Below are 19,762 nucleotides of genomic sequence, written 5' to 3' on the forward strand. Positions count from 1 at the left end.
CACCACCGACATAGGGACATTTTCTTCCTTTTGGTGACACCACAGACACAGGGACATTTTTTGCCACTGTTAACATATTTGTGCACTGATTTTTAATACTTCATTTCACTGTGGCGTACCACAGCTATTGGTAATATTTCAGTGAGTGTCTTATACGCTACAAACATTACACCACAACCAGCCCCCTCTTCTCTTTCACCCAGTAGGGAAGGGGGAAAGAGGGCACAGTTTGCATCCTCACCCTGGGCACTGAGTAACCTTGTCCCAGCACTGCCTTTTTTGACAGTAGTTTGCCTATCAATACTAAAAATGGCTAGAATCTAATAACAGAATTCAATCCTGTAGATTTTAATGGAAAGTTCGGGTTCACTGAATTTTAATCAGAATTGACCATGCCCTTGTTGAATCAAACCCCAGCAGATTCGCCCCCCCAAATAATATATGCAAAAGTAACTTTGCAAACATTTTTTGATACCTTTTTATTAGGAATCGTAAATTCACAAGCATAAAATATAATAACTTATATATACAAAATTAAAACATAAACAATTCTATGCTGCAGTACTTGTGCAATGCCATTTGGGTTCATTATATTATGGATGCATACATGGGATCAGGATTTGTAGTGGATGAATGCTGCTTTTCCATAGCCTGGTCATTGTTCACTACATTTTAATCTACATCCTTTCTAAAAGATGTGATAATAGTCTGTCACGTTCATCTGTCCATATCAATAACTAGTCTGAGCCGTCATACTCTGTCACTCCTATACAGTAATACTGTACATAGAAACTACTCACCAATCATTTTTCACTGATCTGATGCTGATTGGTTGCTGTGCATTACTGCACCTTGCACACTATTATTGCTCTTTGCATTGTATTATTGCATATGCTTTCATAAATGGCTATCTTGCAGAGTTCATTTATGAAATTTGTGCAGATATCAAAGTGTTGCTTTTCCACACATTCATGTATATTGAGAAGGATTTGATATTTGATTATACAAACACACACACACACTTACTTTAGAATCTCATTTATTCGAAGCAGCAGGAAAGTCTCTATCCTTTTGCTACATTCCCCATGTCTCCAAGATACTGTATGTGAGAAGCATGGGTTTCATTCTTTCACCTAACTCCCCAAGATTCAACTTACCAGCCAATGGAGCTTGTCAATGCTCTGCACTTTGGGTGAACAAACAAGTCAGCTGCACTCCAATGGCATCAACCTTTATAAAGCTTAATTATTCCGGGACTAGATCACAAAAGATTCATCCCAAACCAAGTCTTCCTCTAACATGTTTAACCTAAAAAAGGCCTAATAATAGAGTTTAATGATTTATGAGTAAGCCCTTTTTTGGCGAAACACAGCACAGTGAAGCTTGGTCTCAGCAGACTCTTCTGTTATCCAGTCCTTTGTGAAGGCTGATGTTATTGGGGTGCTACTGACATGCTTGTTCAACTTTAAAATATTGGGTTTGGTGGCCTTGCCTTTCTAAAGTAGCTTATAACCAAAAATGTGCTGTCGTATAGCTGTAGCTGAATTTCTTTATCCTTCTTTACAAACACTTCATTCATATTTTCCTAACGGCACTTGCCCTTCATTCCAACATGTTGTACAGAACCTGCAGCCGCTACTGTTAGTGCCAGTTCACACCACAATTTCTGCACACTGGATATGTCACTGCATGTGAATTTTTAATGAGTTCTGATGCATTTTTCATAAGTCCCAATGCTTTAATTCAAGACGTGAGTTCCAAGGCATTTTTAATGCATTCCAGTGCATTTTTTCATGCATTTTGCCATGTTCCAGATGAGCACCATGCAGGAAAAATGCAGTATGGTCTACTTTTGTTGACTGCACTTCTTCTCTTTATTACCAGTCGATTCACAAAGATGCAGCGGTGCAACGGAAGGCATTTGAGGCCAAAAGGGATGGTGAATCTACTGTTTTGCCCTTCATGGACTGCACTGTAAGACATATATGCACCGTGGTAATGTTATGTTCCATATTGTGATTTAGAGGGCTCAGGAAGGATTAAAAGTTATAAATAAATAGCTTTTGGAATGTACCGAGCACCCTCTTCAGATGTCCTTATGATGATCCTGAATTAGGTTGTACCACAACATAATTTTCATTAGATATTTATAGTTAATATAACAAAAAGTAATTTTCACACCTTTTTCATTACTGAAATATGCATTGCTGATATTCTCTATCGCAGAAGAATACATTAGCTTGTACCAAACTATCTGTATTCCATAGATAACCAGTAAACGTTGAGAATTCAGAGAGGAAGTAGCCCATCTGGTCACAGGTTCATGTTCAAAATATATGCACTGAACAGTGGTATGTAAAAGTACATAAAGAGCCATTATCCTCATGTGTGGTTCACAAATAGAAAAGTCTATTTCTTTTCTATAAAATACTTCTGAAAGTCTTACAATCCTTCTTGACGCTACATATCATAGTTTCCTTGCACTGTTTTGATCCGCAGTGTCCAGCCAAAAGTGTGCATTGTGGCTTATCCAAAAGGAAAGGTACATTGTTCAGGTATCAAGATATATGTCTCACTACAATTCATACATTTTCTGTGTTTGGCACTGTAGGTGTTGTGACTGTTGGTGTAGATTGTGCCCACTCCACAATATCTGCACAAAGGGACTCCACAGCATCTAGTCTTTCAATCTGTACTAATTTAGTTAACAGGTCTGGGATGCTGTACCCTGCAGTACTAATCCGATCAAAAAGCTGAAGTCCATCTGTCATTCCTCCAATTTCATCCCTTTTTAGGCCAAAACTTTCGGCAAGGTGACGCCATGTTTTCACTATTGCTTTTTCTGTATTGTAAGTTGAGCTAAGCATCCTGCTGGTCTTTTCTAGGCAATCAAAAGGCAGTTCTGTTGGGCTTAAACCTGAAGAAAAGAAAAAGAAAAAATAGTAAGTAATATAATCATTACAAGGTTTACGCAGACAGCATTGCAAAGTTAATTCATTCTTTTACAGAACTCTGCTCTACTAAAACCTTTGGTAATTTTATATAACCCTAAGGTACCGTAATTAAAAAAAAACAAACTATATATCTTTTTGTGAGAAAATTTTCCTCAAAGCTTTAAAAGTATACACTAGTATGTAAAAAAAGTCATCTTGTATGTGGCAACTCCTATACCCCAACATGTAATAAGCGATGGGGCAGGACAGAGACAGGATGGTTTTCACATTAAAAAAAAAAAAAATTCTAATCCAAAAATTGTAATCTGGATTTAGCTTGAATTAGAAGAAAATACATACACATGTGGCACAAGGAATAGGAAATACTCACAAATACAATTAAACTTTCTAGTCAAATCTATAAGCAAAATTGATGATTAAATCAACATGTACATTTGACCATATACTAGAAGACACTGATTACGTGGCTTGAATGATGGACAGCTAATTCCCTTTCTTTGATTGTGCCCACACAATAGGTTTAAGAAACATTATTGGAAAACAATGTCACATAGCTTTGCCGCTAAATAACTGCTCATAATGTTTGAAATCTTACATTGTTTTTGTCCATACAAAAGACACATTTATGACAGGTAAGTAAAAAAAAAGCCAAAATATGGGCTAAAATTGCAGGATTCTCAAGCTCAACTGAAATCTTACACTTTTTCTCCTTTTAGCCTTGCACTCTCATATTGTATCTTTTGTAAGAGATTTGGAGACTCCTTTTTATATTAGAGGGAATGTACAATCCCTCTCCAGTGTTCTTTGCTAGCAAAGATGAGTAATAGCCACACCCAGGGGCGGACTGACAACTCATGGGGCCCCCGGGCAATAGGGGATCATGGGGCCCGTGTCCTTGCCCAAACTCAAAAAAGCCTATGAAAAAGGTACCAGGGGCATCTCATGGGGCCCCCTACTGAGCCCAGGCCCTCGGGCAGTGCCGAGTTTCCAAATGGTCAGTCCACCCCTGGCCACACCCCCCTTATCAGAAAAGTCCACATTCAGATGATTAGTGCTAAGGAAGTGAGGAGTTGTGTCTGACCAGTACAGGATGCACTGGTTGGAATGGACAAACGGTGCTTATTGGACAGTGCAATCATACTTAGACATGCCGTACATCTGCTGAAACAGGACAAAGGATGACTATGAAAATGGAGGGTAATGCATTGTTTAGTTGGCTGAATTTCTATTTTTGTGACTTCAGCTGACCTTTAAATTATTAAATAATATGAGTCAAATTAAATGTCCTCACAAAAACAGCGCTTCACCCATTAAAGCTCTAACAATATACAAACAAACTAATAGGAATATCTATAAAGCATAGCAGTATATACATCTGAAATTGGGATCATCATTAGTTAAAATAATAGCCTCCACCAGGTGTAGTTGAGTGCATATAGAAAAGTCCACCACATAAATCCTTTTCAAAAAAGTCTCTATGACAGAACTTTGATTCAAGTTGTTCCACTCCAACACCACCGTGTTTCCTGTGAGACACTCTCCCAACCAAACAACGCAATCTGGCAAAACACTAATCCTCCTCTTGATCCCTCAATCTCCTTGACCGTGAATATGATCCAATCACTCCAACTCATAAATAGAAAGCACAAACGAAGCACAAAACGTAATCCTGTCTGAATGCTTTATTAAATTACCAACTCCCATGAATAACACTCACAATATGATAAAACTTGTAAGCACATCAAATTACAATATGACAGCCTTCACCACATGGAATGGCGACTGGCATTTCACCGCACATGCATGCACAGCCCACTGCGTCACTTCTGGGCGGAGAGTCGTCGTCAGATCTGGTGAAGGTATGGTCACGCTCCTGACATGGTTCGTCATCATGACTAAGTGAAAGGTGGAACTTTATAGTCCGCACTTCTCAATTTTAACCACTTGCATCCTATTAATTCGACTTTCCTTGCTAATTCAAGAGATCAACCTGACCTCTATTGGCTCATTTAGGTATAACAACGTACAGCATATAAATATAAAATACATTGGATTCGCCGCAAAAATGCTATGACACATAGCATAACCTTCCATACATCAACCACCATTATTGACAGTTTTCCAATTTAGGTAACTAGACATGTATCAAATTAAATCCAACTAAAACCTTTTTGGAACTTAATTAAAAATTCATAATATATTGATCCGTTCCCAATAAATGTTATAATATAACATACATGATAATCACACATTAATAATCACTTAGAAAGCAATTTATGTCAATCTCAACATTCAAACCTTTAGGTGCTAAAGAGTTGGACATAAAAATCCATTTGGTTGATAAGTCTCTTACCCAGTTTGACCCTCTCCATGACGAGGGAATTTTATCTAAAATTTCAAACCAGAGGGATTTCCTGAAATGCATAGACACACTGTGATATGTATACCCTATCGAAATATTATGAAGATGTTCACTTTTTTTTCAAGATGTCTCTTAGTGCAGCCAATGTAAATAAGCCCAGAAGGGCATTCTAGAGCATAGACCACATGAGTAGTCTCACACATAATAAATTCAGATATTTCAAATTCCTTTCCATTGGCTGAAGATTCAAACTTAGTTATACCTTTTAATCTGTTTTTTACTTGATTACAAGCTGTACATCTGCGACAAGCAAAAAAACATTTTTCTCCCAAAACATCCCTGGTTTGGCTAGTTGATCTAGAACCTTCTTCACCACCCTAGCTCCAAAACTAGAGGCTTTCCTATAAATGAAGAGAGAGATCTAGTTGGTAATAATGGTCCCAACACTCTATCCATCTGTAGGATATGCCAAGATTTACTGACAATTGTTTCTACTTCCTTATACTGTGAATGCAAATTCAAAATTAATCCCCATTGTTGATTACCTTTAGATCTATCAACCTTCTTATCTAATAGACACTGTTCTCTTGGTATATTTAACACCTCTTCTATAATTGCCTGTACATTTTCTTTCTTATAATCTTTTTCTATAAACCTATCCTTTATCACCCATGATAGGGCCAGAATTCAACCATATGGGATGATGTCCACTGAACCAAGGAAGGTAACTATTACGATCCGTGGATTTGAAATACACCTTTGTTAACAATATATTATCCTGTCTAAAAATATTTACATCCAAAAAATTTAATTTTTCTTTACTGTATTGATATTCGAGCCTGTTATTAATATTATTGTTCAATATACATAGAAATTTTGTAAAACACTAGTCTGCAAAAAGACATCTAGATATTGCCCCAATCTTGCTGTTACTGACTCAATGCCATTAACTATTGGCCTAGCCAGGGGGTTCAGTTGATTTTTAAGTGTCTTAGGCAGTGTGGATATAGTTGGTATCCTGCAACTGCTGGGAAGTATATATTTCCTTTCCTTTTTCAACTCTAGTTCTATATCCAAATTCAACTGATCCTTTAAGCTCTTCCTTATATTGTTTAGTAGGGTCCCTGTCCAACCTCACATAAATTTCTTGAGCTGATAACTTCCCAGTAAGCTGGGTGTGGTAAAAGGAGTTATCTGAAATCACCACCCCGCCGCCCTTGTCAGCAGGCTGGATAACTATCTCTTTTCTCTTCTCCAATATGTATACCTTCTTGTATGTGTCTATGATTAATCCCTTTTCTAGGAACTATTGTTGATAGATCTCTTAGTACTAAATTTTTTAAAACCTCAACATGCTGGTTAGAAGAAATGGCTGGATTAAATAGGGATTTATTCTTTAATCCACTATTCAAACTAGTTCCTACTGAGGACTCATTGGGTTGTGATCTAATTCCATCCCCCAGAAAATATTTTTTCATATTCAATTTGCTTATAAATTTGTGTGTATCTATATAAACATGAAATTTATTAACTGGCCATTTTATTGCACATTTAAAATATTGAGTTCCTTGTGTGTAAGATCTACGCTGCTAAGATTTTAGATTCCATTTAATCTGTCTGTCCTTATTTTTTTGACATTGGACCCTTCTCCCCACCCTACATCCTCTTCCTCCCTTCTTGGGGGTTCTTCCCTTGTATAGCCTTGTCTCACTCCAAAAGGAGGTGCTTGCCAATTTTGAATTCTGGGGGGGGAGGTGTCAGTAATACATTGGTGGCCCCCCATATAGGGACGACGGCCCCAACCCCTTTCTCATCCCTGCCTCCAGTTGCCTAAAAAGGTCCTTGATGAGTGATAATATTAGGGAACCCCCTATAGTTGGATAGGGGTTAATATCTATTATGTGTGGGCACCATAAATCTATCATGTATTCGGAGGGTATAGGCACCTCTCTGCCTAACCTCCTCCTGTCTATCTCTTCCCCCTTTCCAGGGCCTCCCTTGCAAACCTGTTCCGACAGATGTATCTAGTCTCGGTTTGTTCTGGGATAATGGCTAGTGTCTATTAGGTGTATTAAAAGCAACATTTGGACCATTAGCTCCACTGTTAACCTGTACTTAATTTTCCTCAGAGCTGGTAGAGGAGTTATGCATATCCTCCTCCCCTGTACCTTCTGAAGAACTTTTCCATAAATAAATTATATTCTTTCTAAAATTGCCTAAATCTCTGGTTTCAAATTTTTGGGGATAGATAAAATTCCCCGTCATGGGGAGGGTCAAACAGGGTAAGAGACTTATCAAAAAGGGAAACCAAATGGATTTTTATGACCAACTCTTTAGAGCCTAAAGATTTGAATGTTGAGATTGATATAAATTGCTTTCTAAGTGATTATTAATGTGTGATTATCATGTATGTTATAATGTAAAATTTATTTGGGATGGATCAATATATTATGAATTTTTAATTTAATTTAAAAAAAAAGTCAATAATGGTGGTTGATATATGGAAGGTTATACCTAAATGAGCCATTTAGAGGTCAGGTTAATCAGGTCAGGTTAATCTCTTGAATTAGCAAGGAAAGTCCAATTAATAGGATTTAAGTGGTCAAAATTGAGAAGTGCAGAAAATTGAGAAGTGCAGACTATAAAGTTCCGCCTCTCACCTAGTATGGTCACACCCTCAGAGGAAGTTGTGATGCTGAAACGCGTCCGGACGTGGCCATACGTGATGCCAATACGTTCACTGGATGTGACGACATCTCCACCCAGTGACGCAGCGGGCTGTGCACACATGTGCGTTGACACGCCAGTCAGCCATTCCATATGGTGAAAGCTGTCATATTGTAATTTGATCTGCGTACATGTTTTATCATATTATGAGTGTTATTTTTTGTGAGTTGGTAATTTAATAAAGCATTCAGACAGGAATATGCTTTGGGGTTCGTTTGTGCTTTCTATTTATGAGTTGGAGTGATTGAATCATATTCACGGTCGAGGAGATTGCGGGATCAAGAGGAGGATTAGTGTTTTGCCAGATTGCGTTGTTTGATTGGGAGAGTGTCTCACAGGAAACACGGTGGTGTTGGAGTGGAACAACTTGAATCGAAGTTCTGTCATACAAACTTTTTTGAAAAGGATTTATGTGGTGGACTTTTCTATATGCACTCTACTACACCTGGTAGAGGCTATTATTTTAACTAATGATGATCCCAATTTCAGATGTACAGTGGGGATCGAAAGTTTGGGCACCCCAGCTAAAAATTTGTATTAATGTGCATAAAGAAACCAAGGAAAGATGGAAAAATCTCCAAAAGGCATCAAATTACAGATTAGACATTCTTATAATATGTCAATAAAAGTTAGATTTTATTTCCATCATTTACACTTTCAAAATAACAGAAAATAAAAAAATGGTGTCTGCAAAAGTTTGGGCACCCTGCAGAGTTAATATCTTGTACTGCCCCCTTTGGCAAGTATCACAGCTTGTAAACGCTTTTTGTAGCCAGCCAAGAGTCTTTCAATTCTTGTTTGAGGTATCTTTGCCCATTCTTCCTTACAAAAGTCTTCCAGTTCTTTGAGATTTCTGGGCTGTCTGTCACGCACTGCTCTTTTAAGGTCTATCCATAGATTTTCAATTATGTTGAGGTCAGGAGATTGTGAAGGCCATGGCAAAACCTTCAGTTTACGCCTCTTGATGTAATCCCTCGTGGATTTCGAGGTGTGTTTAGGATCATTATCCATTTGTAGAAGCCATCCTCTCTTTATCTTCAGCTTTTTCACAGATGGCATCAAGTTACCATCCAAAATTTGCTGAAATTTTATTGAATCCATTTTTCCTTCTACTCGTGAGATGTTCCCTGTGCCACTGGCTGCAACACAACCCCAAAGCATGATTGATCCAACCCCATGCTTAACAGTTGGACAGAGGTTCTTTTCATTAAATTCTGTGCCCCTTCTTCTCCAAACGTACCTTTGCTCATTCCGGCCAAAAAGTTCAATTTTAACCTTATCGGTTCACAGAACTTGTTTCCAAAATGCATCAGGCTTGTCTATATGTTCATTTGCAAAGTTCAAACGATGGTTTTTGTGGTGAGGACGTAGAAGAGGTTTTCTTCTGATGATCCTTCCATGAAGACCATATTTGTACAAGTATCTCTTTATAGTGGAATAGTGTACCACAACTCCAGTGTCTGCCAGATCTTTCTGGAGGGATCGTGCAGTCAAACGTGGGTTTTGAATTGTTTTTCTCACAATCCTGCGAGCTGTTCTGTCTGATATTTTTCTTGGTCTTCCAGATCTTGCTTTAACTTCCACTGTTCCTGATGACTGCCATTTCTTAATTACATTCCGAACAGAGGATATTGACATCTGAAAACGCTTTGCTATCTTCTTATAGCCTTCTCCAGCTTTGTGAGCGTCAACTATTTTCAGTTTCAGTTTTCTAGACAACTGCTTAGAAGAACGCATGGTGCTGATTGTTGGGGCAAGGTCTTCCCAGACCATGATTGAGAACAATCCATGACACTGGCAGGTCTCAGCTTGGCAAAGGGGGCAGTGCATGCTATAAATTCTGCAGGGTGCCCAAACTTTTGCAGACGCCATTTTTTTGTTTTCTGTTATTTTGAAAGTGTAAATGATGGAAATAAAATCTAACTTTTGTTGACATATTATAAGAATGTCTAATCTGTAATTTGATGCCTTTTGGAGATTTTTCCATCTTTCCTTGGCTTCTTTATGCACATTAATACAAATTTTTAGCTGGGGTGTCCAAACTTTCGATCCCCACTGTATATACTGCTATGCTTTATAGATATTCTTATTAGTTTGTATATTGTTAGAGCTTTAATGGGTGAAGCACTGTTTTTGTGAGAACATTTAATTTGACTCATATTATTTGATATTTAGATTTTTTTATTTAAACAGCAGCTCACAATGATTACAAGTCCAGAAGTTCATATTATTCACCAGTACAAAATTGCATAGTTCCTACTCATAGAGTGATATTTTGTGTTTCATTTTATTTTATGACCTTTAAATTACATTTAATGTTGAATAAATACTCACCTTCTGCAACATTGCATACGTTTGCATAGAGATCTAAAATTTTTTTCCTGCGACTTTGAATCTGGTGGAAAAAAAGAATTGCAGAAATTAAATGACCCAGATTGCATGTTTACATAAACATTGGTTCTCCCAAAAATCCCATTATCTGTATTTACAAAGTTACATATTGATAACTAAGACTATACATTACATTTTATTTTTCAGTATAAGTAACTTGTAAAAATAAAAGGAATGGTGTTACAAATTACTAACTTTTATTTTTTTTTTGCTTGCCTAAAATATATGTGAACCCTTACCTTGTAAAACAAACCATTCAGTGGAAATTATAAATGGGAAGCAAACCGTTTGAATATATATAAAGCAAAACAATTTTAAATACCTTGTTTTTCTTTTTTTTGATAAGTGATCACATGACCTCTATTTTTAGCTGCATAAGTCGCCTAGAGAGCTGGTGGTGGAGAATGCAGGCGGGCATGTCAGCAGGAGATAGAGAAATAGCAGCACCATGATCTTGCCTTGTAAAGAGCTGTACAGGGGGGAATGTCAGCAGAAGGCAGAGAAACTGAAGTACACTGACCTCAGTGAAAAGCTGTGCAGGGGAGTGTGTCAGCACAAGTCTGATCACTGGATAACAGGCAAGCTGTGCTCCCAGGTAGACTGCAAAGAAGAAAACTGACCACACTGAGATGGATGTGCTCAAATGCCCTAATATGGTCAGTTTGAAATAGGAAAGTAGGGGGACTGTGGATTTCACACACAGTAAGAAATACAAAGTGAACAAGATACTTTTTAATACAAGTATATTTTAACACAGACATATCAGAAATATGAAATTCTGGGATAACATACACGTAAAGGCTGGCTACACACCTTTGTGTGCACAGTAACACTCATTAAACCCCGTACTACATGTGCAGGGCAATGCGTGCTAATGCAGTAACCAAATGTGTTGCAGTGTTCTGAGTTGTAAAAAATAGCGCAGGTGTGTTTTTATGCTTTAATGCACATAAAAATGTGAACAAGCCCTTAAGTTCATTAGTGTTAGTTCTACATTATTCAGCTGTGTTTTCGTTCCCTGTAAACTGCTGCATGTGATTTAATGTGGTGGTTTATTACTCTTAATACACTATGCAGTTGATTTTTTAGTAGAAAGTTCCCTTGTGCCAGTGAAGTTCTACTCAAATATCCATTAATATGTGGGGACATGAATAAAGAATTTCCCTTGCACATGATTAAATGACCATAAAAAATACCACAATTTAGTAAATATATTGATATAAATATACAGCCAGAAGTAAAAAAGACAGTAAATGATGTCCATGAACAGAAACTAGCTGTCAAACCTACCCCCTCCCCAAATGCAGAAAGCACCTTCAGTTTGCAGTGCAAATGAAGACAGATTAGTATCTGAATGTTGAGTGGTCCTGGCCAGGCTAAAACATTTTTATGGAAATATATATTTAAAAATTTGAATGGTCAGTTTGGGCAAAATGTTTTTCACACCCATTTTCTTTGCTCTTTCTCTCTTTTACTGTATGTACCTGGATGTTGCTAAACACTGTATGTGCTTTGCAATTTCCATTCACCTAGGCTGTAGCTAGTAGGATTTCTAAACCGCACAGCCAGAAAGCTGGTTAAAAACACCCCCCCCCCATCTACTGATTCAACAATTAAAGCCTAAGATTACATAAACAAAAAAATCAAATTAGCACACAGCACATTCCTGACTTTCAGTGAGATGTGTCCCTTGTGCTATTGAGTCCTCCTTTCACCAAAATGTTCCTTCAGCTTTGTTCCCCCCTACCCTTGCTGCCAAAATCTTCCAGTATGGCAGGTGGTAGTAGAACTAAAGGGCTGTTACAGGTTCTCATCAAGAGTGCTCATCTATGCCTGTCCTTTCCAACCATTCTATGAATTAAACACAATCTATGAATGGAGGGTGAACATATTAATCATCCATCCATCCTCCATTCTTAAATTTATGCGGGCTTCCAGGTTTTTGGCAATCCTTTAGATCTGAGTCTTCCTCATTTCTGTGAGTTATCATATTATTTGCCCTTTCTCTCAATGCCTCTGTCTTGTCCACAACTTTCTTTTTTTTTTTTACATAGTTACATAGTTGTTAAGGTTGAATAAATAAATCAGTCCATCCAGTTTAACCTGTGTGGGTGTGTGTGTAAGTATTCTGTCTCTACCATTTCCCATAACCCTGAATATTGTGTTCAATAAGATCCCCATCTAAGAGTTTTTAAAATTAGCAGCATTACCCGCTTTTTTGGGATTCTTTTCACTCTCGTCAGCTATGTGTCTCTTGTGTCTATGTTTGCTGCCCTGATCGTGCTCTTGCATTTCTTATTGCATTTTTTGTAGAGTTGGAATGCTGACTGTGTCCCCTTGGCCTTATATTATATACAGTTTTTTTTCTTTAATGTGCCTTTTTAAAACTTGCATTTAGCCTCCCAGGTTTAGCCTTAGTTATTTTATATTTGTTGCCTCTTGGAATACACACGCTAATGCCATTACCTAAAATGTTCTTAAATCTCTAACACTTTTCCTCCTTGTTTCTGGTTTCTAGAATATCTTCCCATTAAATGTCATGAAGTTATTAGATTGTAAGCTGTTATGAACAAGACCTCCTGTTTTTTTTTTTGTATTGTAAATGTACAGTCTGCCTTTATAATATAATGAGCTGTGCAAACTGTTGGCACTATATAAATCATGTATAATAATAATGAAATATGGAGCATAGTTTGGTAAAGTTGGTTCTCTTGAAATTTAATGTACTTGTCCTACCCTCTTGTCTGCTCTTCCTGTGCCTTACAGTGAATGTATTTGTCTTGTGATCATTGTTTCCTAAATTATCCCTTACTTCCACATCTACTATCAGCTCTGGATTGTTCGTAATTAGTAGGTCAAGCAGAGCCTTGTTTCTAGTTAGAGTATCTACCAAATGACACATAAGTGTCCTGAAAGGCATTTAAGAAATATCGAGCCTTAGAAGAGTGAGCAGTTTCATCTTCCTAATCAATATCTGGATAGTTAAAGTCCTCCATGATGACTGCATTGCCCTGCCTTTAAACCATTTCTAACTGTGAAAGGAGATTGGTCTCCTTTTGATCCTTTAGGGTAGGAGGCCTGTAGCATAACCCCACTATTAATTTCTCTTTTGTTTCATCCTCTTGAAGTTCCAGCCACAAGGATTCTACCCCTTCCAATGCCCCATTAGTAATATCTTCCCTCGTGTTCACAAACAAATCACTTTTGACATACAACCACACCTCTCCCCCTCTTCTTCTGCCTACACTGTCCCTTCAAAACAGGGAGTACCCCTGGACAGTCACAAGCCAGTCACTTTCCTCTCATTTTATTTCTATTCTGCTTTCTTATTACTCTTTTTTCTTTCTTTGCTGTGCTCATTTCTGTCACAATACCACTTTCCTTCTTCAATTCTTGTAACCCTGGCTTGCAGTCACATTCAAATTAAAAAATTTAAGACTGATGGGAGCCAGAATACATGTTGTGTGAAAGTGTGAAAGTGTATCAGCAGTTTATCCCATGGTTTTTTATTATTTATGCTTCTATTTATTTTATATCTACAACTCACTGAGTACACTAACATCCCATGAGTTGTAGATCACAAAAATTATTTCAAAGGTTTATCGAGGCTTGAAAATTGTTTCAAGGGTTCCTTGAGCATAAAAAGGTTGAGAAAGACTGCTGTAAACAAATAGGAATAAAGTGAGTGAAACATTACCTTATACATTTCTGTCTCTAAAACACACTGTTAGCCATTACCAGAGCAATTCATATGTACTTTTATGTACCCACTGCAATGTTTTTCTTTGTGAAGCTAAGCAATAAGGTAACTTTAAAAACAAATTGAGGGCCAACTATTAAGCATTATACACTGTCTTCTTTCTCTTGCAAGATTCGGTAGCAATACCATTTCAAAGGTTCAGTACAAGTGACTAATTGTTACAATAAGAATTTACTCTGCTTAGGAAAACAAGACAGGCATCTGTGCAGGGTTTTGAGTGTTATGGGTTTGGGTAATTTCCAGTTGTGATGTATCAACAAAGAGGATTGTTCTATTCTGGATATTCTTGGTAATAACACTTAAATTCAATTAGGCTAAATAGTTTACAAGACAGTGGTTGAGATACTTCTGGGTAAGTTAATTGCCAACAATGCAAGTGCTTACAGCGTGCATAAACCAGACAGATGATTTAGAAGTTCTATGGTTACAGCATACACTTTCTTTTTATAACATCAATATTGAAATAGCAACACATACAATAGTTAATTTTGAGAATCCAATATAAGCTTAGTCGAAAAATCTCCTTTCAAGTTGTGTGTCTGCTGGCCATCTCTTTCCTCAACTTCCTGGATTCCCTGCATGCTTTGAAGCTTCTCCTCTGCTTTTTTATTTCATTTTCTAAGGACTACATGTCCCATGGTACTTGATGCCTGCAATCAGTGATTCCTGTACTGACTCTACTCTTCTCCTCACCTCTGTAGTTCAGAAGGCAGGCTCTGTGAAATGTGTCACACAGCAGTGCCTACTCACAGGGCATAGTGACTACATGTCACAGAATTCAAGGAAGAAAATGTGTGGGGATCTTCACAAAATACATTTACAAACTTTATAATCATTCAGATTAATAAGCGTAGACTAGGAATAATTGAGATACAAATACAAACCTCTTTTTTGTTTTAATTTTAAGAAATTGATTTTACAACTGCTTTAAGCTATGTTTAGATTAACCTTGCCCTTCCTAACATTGGCAAGCAACATGTCAATTTCTGCTCAAGACTTAAAAAAATAAATGAGAATAAGCACACACAGTGGGGTTGATTTACTAAAGTCAAATAGGCTGTGCACTGCAAGTGCACTAAAAGTGCAGTTGCTCTAAATCTGAGGGGAACATGCAAGAAAAATAAAAAAAAACTGTATTTTTGCTTGCAGATGATTGGATGAAAGAAATCAGCAGAGCTTCACCTCATTTCAGAGCTTCCCCTCGGATCTAAAGCAGCTGCACAGTGTATTTACCTTTAGTAAATCAACCCCATAATGTTGCTTGATGCAGCTACATAAATTGTGGCAGATTGAGCAATTTTCAAAGGGCTGCAGGCAGGTCTATCATCTCCTTTTATTATATGTCTCAAAATGTATGGATAAACTTTAAATATAGGTAGTAGTCTGCATACAGCCCCATCCCAGCTCTAATACTGGACGGATTTGCTATTGCACAGAACCCCCCCCCCCCCCAATCTGTATACCAGAGGCTAAACTATGTTTGCAGTGTTCCAAAGTGTCTCATGATTTTGACCATCAATCAGTATATGCAAAATTGCAGGTATTAGAAGACAGCATTCAGGCATGTCTAGTATCTTACCCCATTCAGCTTGCTGTTTGTGGTTGACTTGTCTCTTGCCAGGTGAACTAGTGACAGGAGGCAGAGATCAGGTGTTCCCTGTTTGTCAAGAGCTGCTTCTTCATCACTGTCCATACTGCGGCTTAGCAGATGCTCATTCTCAGAAGAAGCATCATTTTCACTGGGAGGGGATAGAACAACACCAATTATTGCCAATGTATACACATTTTTTAAATTTAAAAACAGTTTTTTTTTAACGTAAAAAAACCCCATAATGATAGTTATGTGTGTGTGTTTATGTATGTATGTGTGTGTGTGTGTGTGTGTGTGTATATATATATATATATATATATATATATATATATATATATAGTATATATATGGGACACCCCTCCAAGTGGATTCAGGTGTTCCAATCACCTCCATGGTCACAGGTGTATAAAATCAAGCACCTAGGCATGTAGACTGTTTCTACAAACATTTGTGAGAGAATGGGTCGCTCTCAGGAGCTCAGTGACTCCAAGCGTGGTGCCGTGATAGGTTGTCACCTGTGAAAGAAGTCCATCCGTGAAATTTCCTTGCTACTAAATATTCCATGGTCAACTGTTAGTGGTATTATAACAAAGTGGAAGCAACTGGGAACAACAGCAACTCAGCCACCAAGTGGTAGGCCCTGTAAAATAACAGAGCAGGGTCACCGTGCACAGAAGTCTCCAACTGTCTGCAGAGTCAATAGCTAAAGACCTCCAGACTTCTTGTGGTCATCAGATTAGCACAACAACAGTGCATAGAGAGCTTCATGGAATGGGTGTCCATGGCCGAGCAGCTGCATCCAAGCTTTACATCACCAAGTGCAATGCAAAGCGCCGGATGCAGTGGTGTAAAGCACGCCGCCACTGGACTCTAGAGCAGTGGAGATGTGTTCTCTGGAGTTATGAATCACACTTCTCTGTCTGGCAAGCCGATGGATGTGTCTGGGTTTGGCGGTTGCCAGAAGAAGGGTACTTGCCTGCCTGCATTGTGCCAAGTGTAAAATTTGGTGGAGGGGGAATTATGGTGGGGGGTTGTTTTTCAGGGGTGGGGCATGGGTGTTAGCATACCAAGACATTTTGGACAATTTCATGCTCCGACTTTGTGGGAACAAACAGTTTAGGGATGGCCTCTTCTTGTTCCAATGTGACTGCGCACCAGTGCACAAAGCAAGGTCCATAAAGACATGGATGAGCGAGTTTGGGGTAGAGGAACTTGACTGGCCTGCACAGAGTCCTGACCTTAACCTGATGGAACACCTTTGGGAGTAATTAGAGTGGAGACTGTGACCCAGGCCTTCTTCTCCTACATCAGTGCCTGACCTCGCAAATGTGCTTCTGGAAGAATGATCAAACATTCCCATAGACACACTCCTAAACCTTGTGGACAGCCTTCCCAGAAGAGTTGAAGCTGTTATAACTGCAACAGGTGGGCCAACTCAATATTGAACCCTACGGACTAAGACATGGGTGTCATTAAAGATCATGTGTGTGTAAAGGCAGGCGTCCCAATGCTTTTGGCAATATAGTGTGTATATATTGTACAATAAGGCCTGAAAGCATAGAGGGTCAGGAGAAAACAATACAAAAAAACACAGAAATACGATCTGTTCTAAAAGAAAAGTTTACCTCTTCTCTGTCTTTGTTTGCTTTTCTGAAAGTTTTTCAAATTCATCCTTTTCAGGGTAGATAACAACGTTTTCACCTGTAAAAGAAGTGTAATTATTCCTTTAAACAGATACCTGAATGAAAGGGTCAATCAGTGAAATAAATATTGCATTAGAATATTATTTGTCAGCAGAGTCACTGTGAATGTTTTTTTATATTTTTTTAATTTTGGGACTTTGTTTCTGTCACATGTGGATGAAAGATTATCAGTTTTGCAATATTTTAAAATAATGCAAATGAAATGCTAATGTTTACTTTTGTTCTAATTTTGCCAAGTAAGTTGAAGGAAGTCAGCATGTTTCCAGAGCTCAACCAGCACTTTTTTTTACACCTCAGAAGAGGTATTGATTTTTTGGGGGGGTTGGGGGATCACTTTAGCGTGAACCTATTAGCAAAGTAACAGGTTAATTTAAAGTGTATGTAAACCATACCAATGATTCTGTCTTATCTGTTCAATAAAAGCAAACAATAATCTGTTAGGCCTGTCAGAAATCCAGTGAACTTGTAAATTGCCATGCACACTGCAGTGTTTTCTCAAGTAGTCTTATCATACTTGTCCAGTTCAAATCTGTGAACTACAGAACATCTTCCCCCCATGTTATAAAGATAGGGAGGTGTTATATAATCCTAACAGACTTCCTTTCCAGGGGTGATCACTCTGCTCCTCCATAGATACATTACAGTGATTAAGTGATCTTGGACACAAAGTGTGTTACTGCCAGGATCACCAAGTGAAAACAAAAGAAAATAAAGCCCTAAAAATGAAACTACAGCCATCAAAGATGGGTTAGTAACAGTGTATTACATTTTCTGTTTTTGGTGTTAAAGTGTTACTAAACCCACAACAGTACAATCAGTCTGTTTATGCAGTAAAGAATGCTTGTTATACTCACTATAGAACCTAAGGGGTTAATCCTCTGCATTCTGTAAAAAGGCTGTTTGATCCTTTCTTCTCTATTCCTCCCCTTTTTCAAGCGACCACCACTTATCTCCAGACTGAACCGTAGGCATGCACATGCTCAGTTTGGTGTATATTGGTAGAGACTTTTTTTTTTCTTGGGAGAGTCCATGTGATCAGCACAGGGCCAATCAGCACTGTCCAGACAGAGGTCAGGGGATCTTCCTAGAGCAGAAAGAAAACTCCTCCTACAAGCTTTAGCTAGTGCTAGGCTGGACTCTGATAGAAGCCACAAGACTGCTCTATGATGGAAGAAAGGTATTTAGCAGTTTATATTTACTCAAATAATTGCATTTCCATGTTGTGTGTACTGCGGGAGACCAGATATAGTGAATGCAGGGTCCTGGGTTTAAATATACTTTAATAACCTACTCTCCCAGGCCTTGCTGATAGATACTTTCCTTGAATGCCTTCATCACCCTGCCAAAGCCAAGTGAAAAAGCCCTGTGCAAGCTTCAGGCTGGCTTAGTCAAAGTTTACATATGGCTACGGACCACCATGTTACAGGAAAGGTCCTTAAGCTGGCCAAAGATGGATTGAAAGTCAGTTGATTCAATAGGAACCAGCCGAATTTTGATCCATCTATGGCAGTTCTTGCCTGAGAGAAGCTGATTGGCTTCTGTTGAACCAGAATGTTTGGAAATTTTCATTCAATCACCGCATGCACCCAATCAGCTGCAATTCTGATCAGTGTATTCTGACATTGGAGGAGTACCCGGCTGTCAAAATACAATAGCACAACAGGGAAGATTCCTCTATCGACCTTCCTTGTGTGAATGGAGGAATAAGTTTAGCCCCGATTACCACTGAGGCACTCACCACAGCATCATAGGAGAGAGTCATATTCTACTCCATACACAGAAGTATCACATGCTTAGGGAGTAGGGAGCTATCAAATTAACTTGTTACATTTCACTGAATGTTTATTGTAACATTGTTTTTGGCAAAAATACACGTAATTCCAACATTTGGTTTAATGTAATTTATATCCATGCTAACCTGGGACATCTTTTTTCTCTTCCTGGTTAGAGACCTGAGCTTCCACATTCTTTGCATGAATAGTGCAGCATGCTGAAAGGCAAAGACATTTTAGTCACACTATTAGATCACATTCAACAATTATTTATAGATTTACATGTAATAGTACTTGTAAGATTTTACCATGATTTTCTCATGACCAGTACAGTTGTATTGTACAATATTGAGCACTACATTTGTTCATTCCATTGTCGTTTAAATTGATTAGGCACTGGTGTTAATTGTTGTTTACATATAGAAAAAAAGTGATACTTTTTTTTAAATTGAATTAAAATTGGGCTTTAAAAAGGTTTCCATTAATAAAAAGTCTAGATTAG

General features: G+C 38.0%; 1 protein-coding gene across 5 annotated transcripts in view; it reads right to left on the bottom strand.

The window, feature by feature from the left end:
• Positions 1-450: 450 nt before the first annotated feature.
• Positions 451-19,762, bottom strand: part of EDAR (ectodysplasin A receptor) — a 176,053-nt gene continuing 156,741 nt past the window's right edge. For all 5 annotated transcript variants that reach the window (XM_089693332.1, XM_089693334.1, XM_089693331.1 and 2 more), the window contains exons 8-12: positions 19,407-19,478; positions 17,411-17,486; positions 15,774-15,933; positions 10,378-10,438; positions 451-2,917 (exon numbers count right to left, since the gene is read on the bottom strand). In XM_089693332.1, the coding sequence (XP_089549458.1) occupies positions 2,583-2,917; positions 10,378-10,438; positions 15,774-15,933; positions 17,411-17,486; positions 19,407-19,478 (704 nt within the window). In that variant the 3' untranslated portion in view covers positions 451-2,582. The remainder of the gene's footprint in view (positions 2,918-10,377; positions 10,439-15,773; positions 15,934-17,410; positions 17,487-19,406; positions 19,479-19,762) is intronic.

The sequence above is a fragment of the Staurois parvus genome, unplaced genomic scaffold (assembly GCF_062004578.1).
Source record: "Staurois parvus isolate SC_StPar_1 unplaced genomic scaffold, SC_StPar_1.0 ptg000625l, whole genome shotgun sequence".
NCBI classification, from domain to species: Eukaryota; Metazoa; Chordata; class Amphibia; order Anura; family Ranidae; genus Staurois; species Staurois parvus.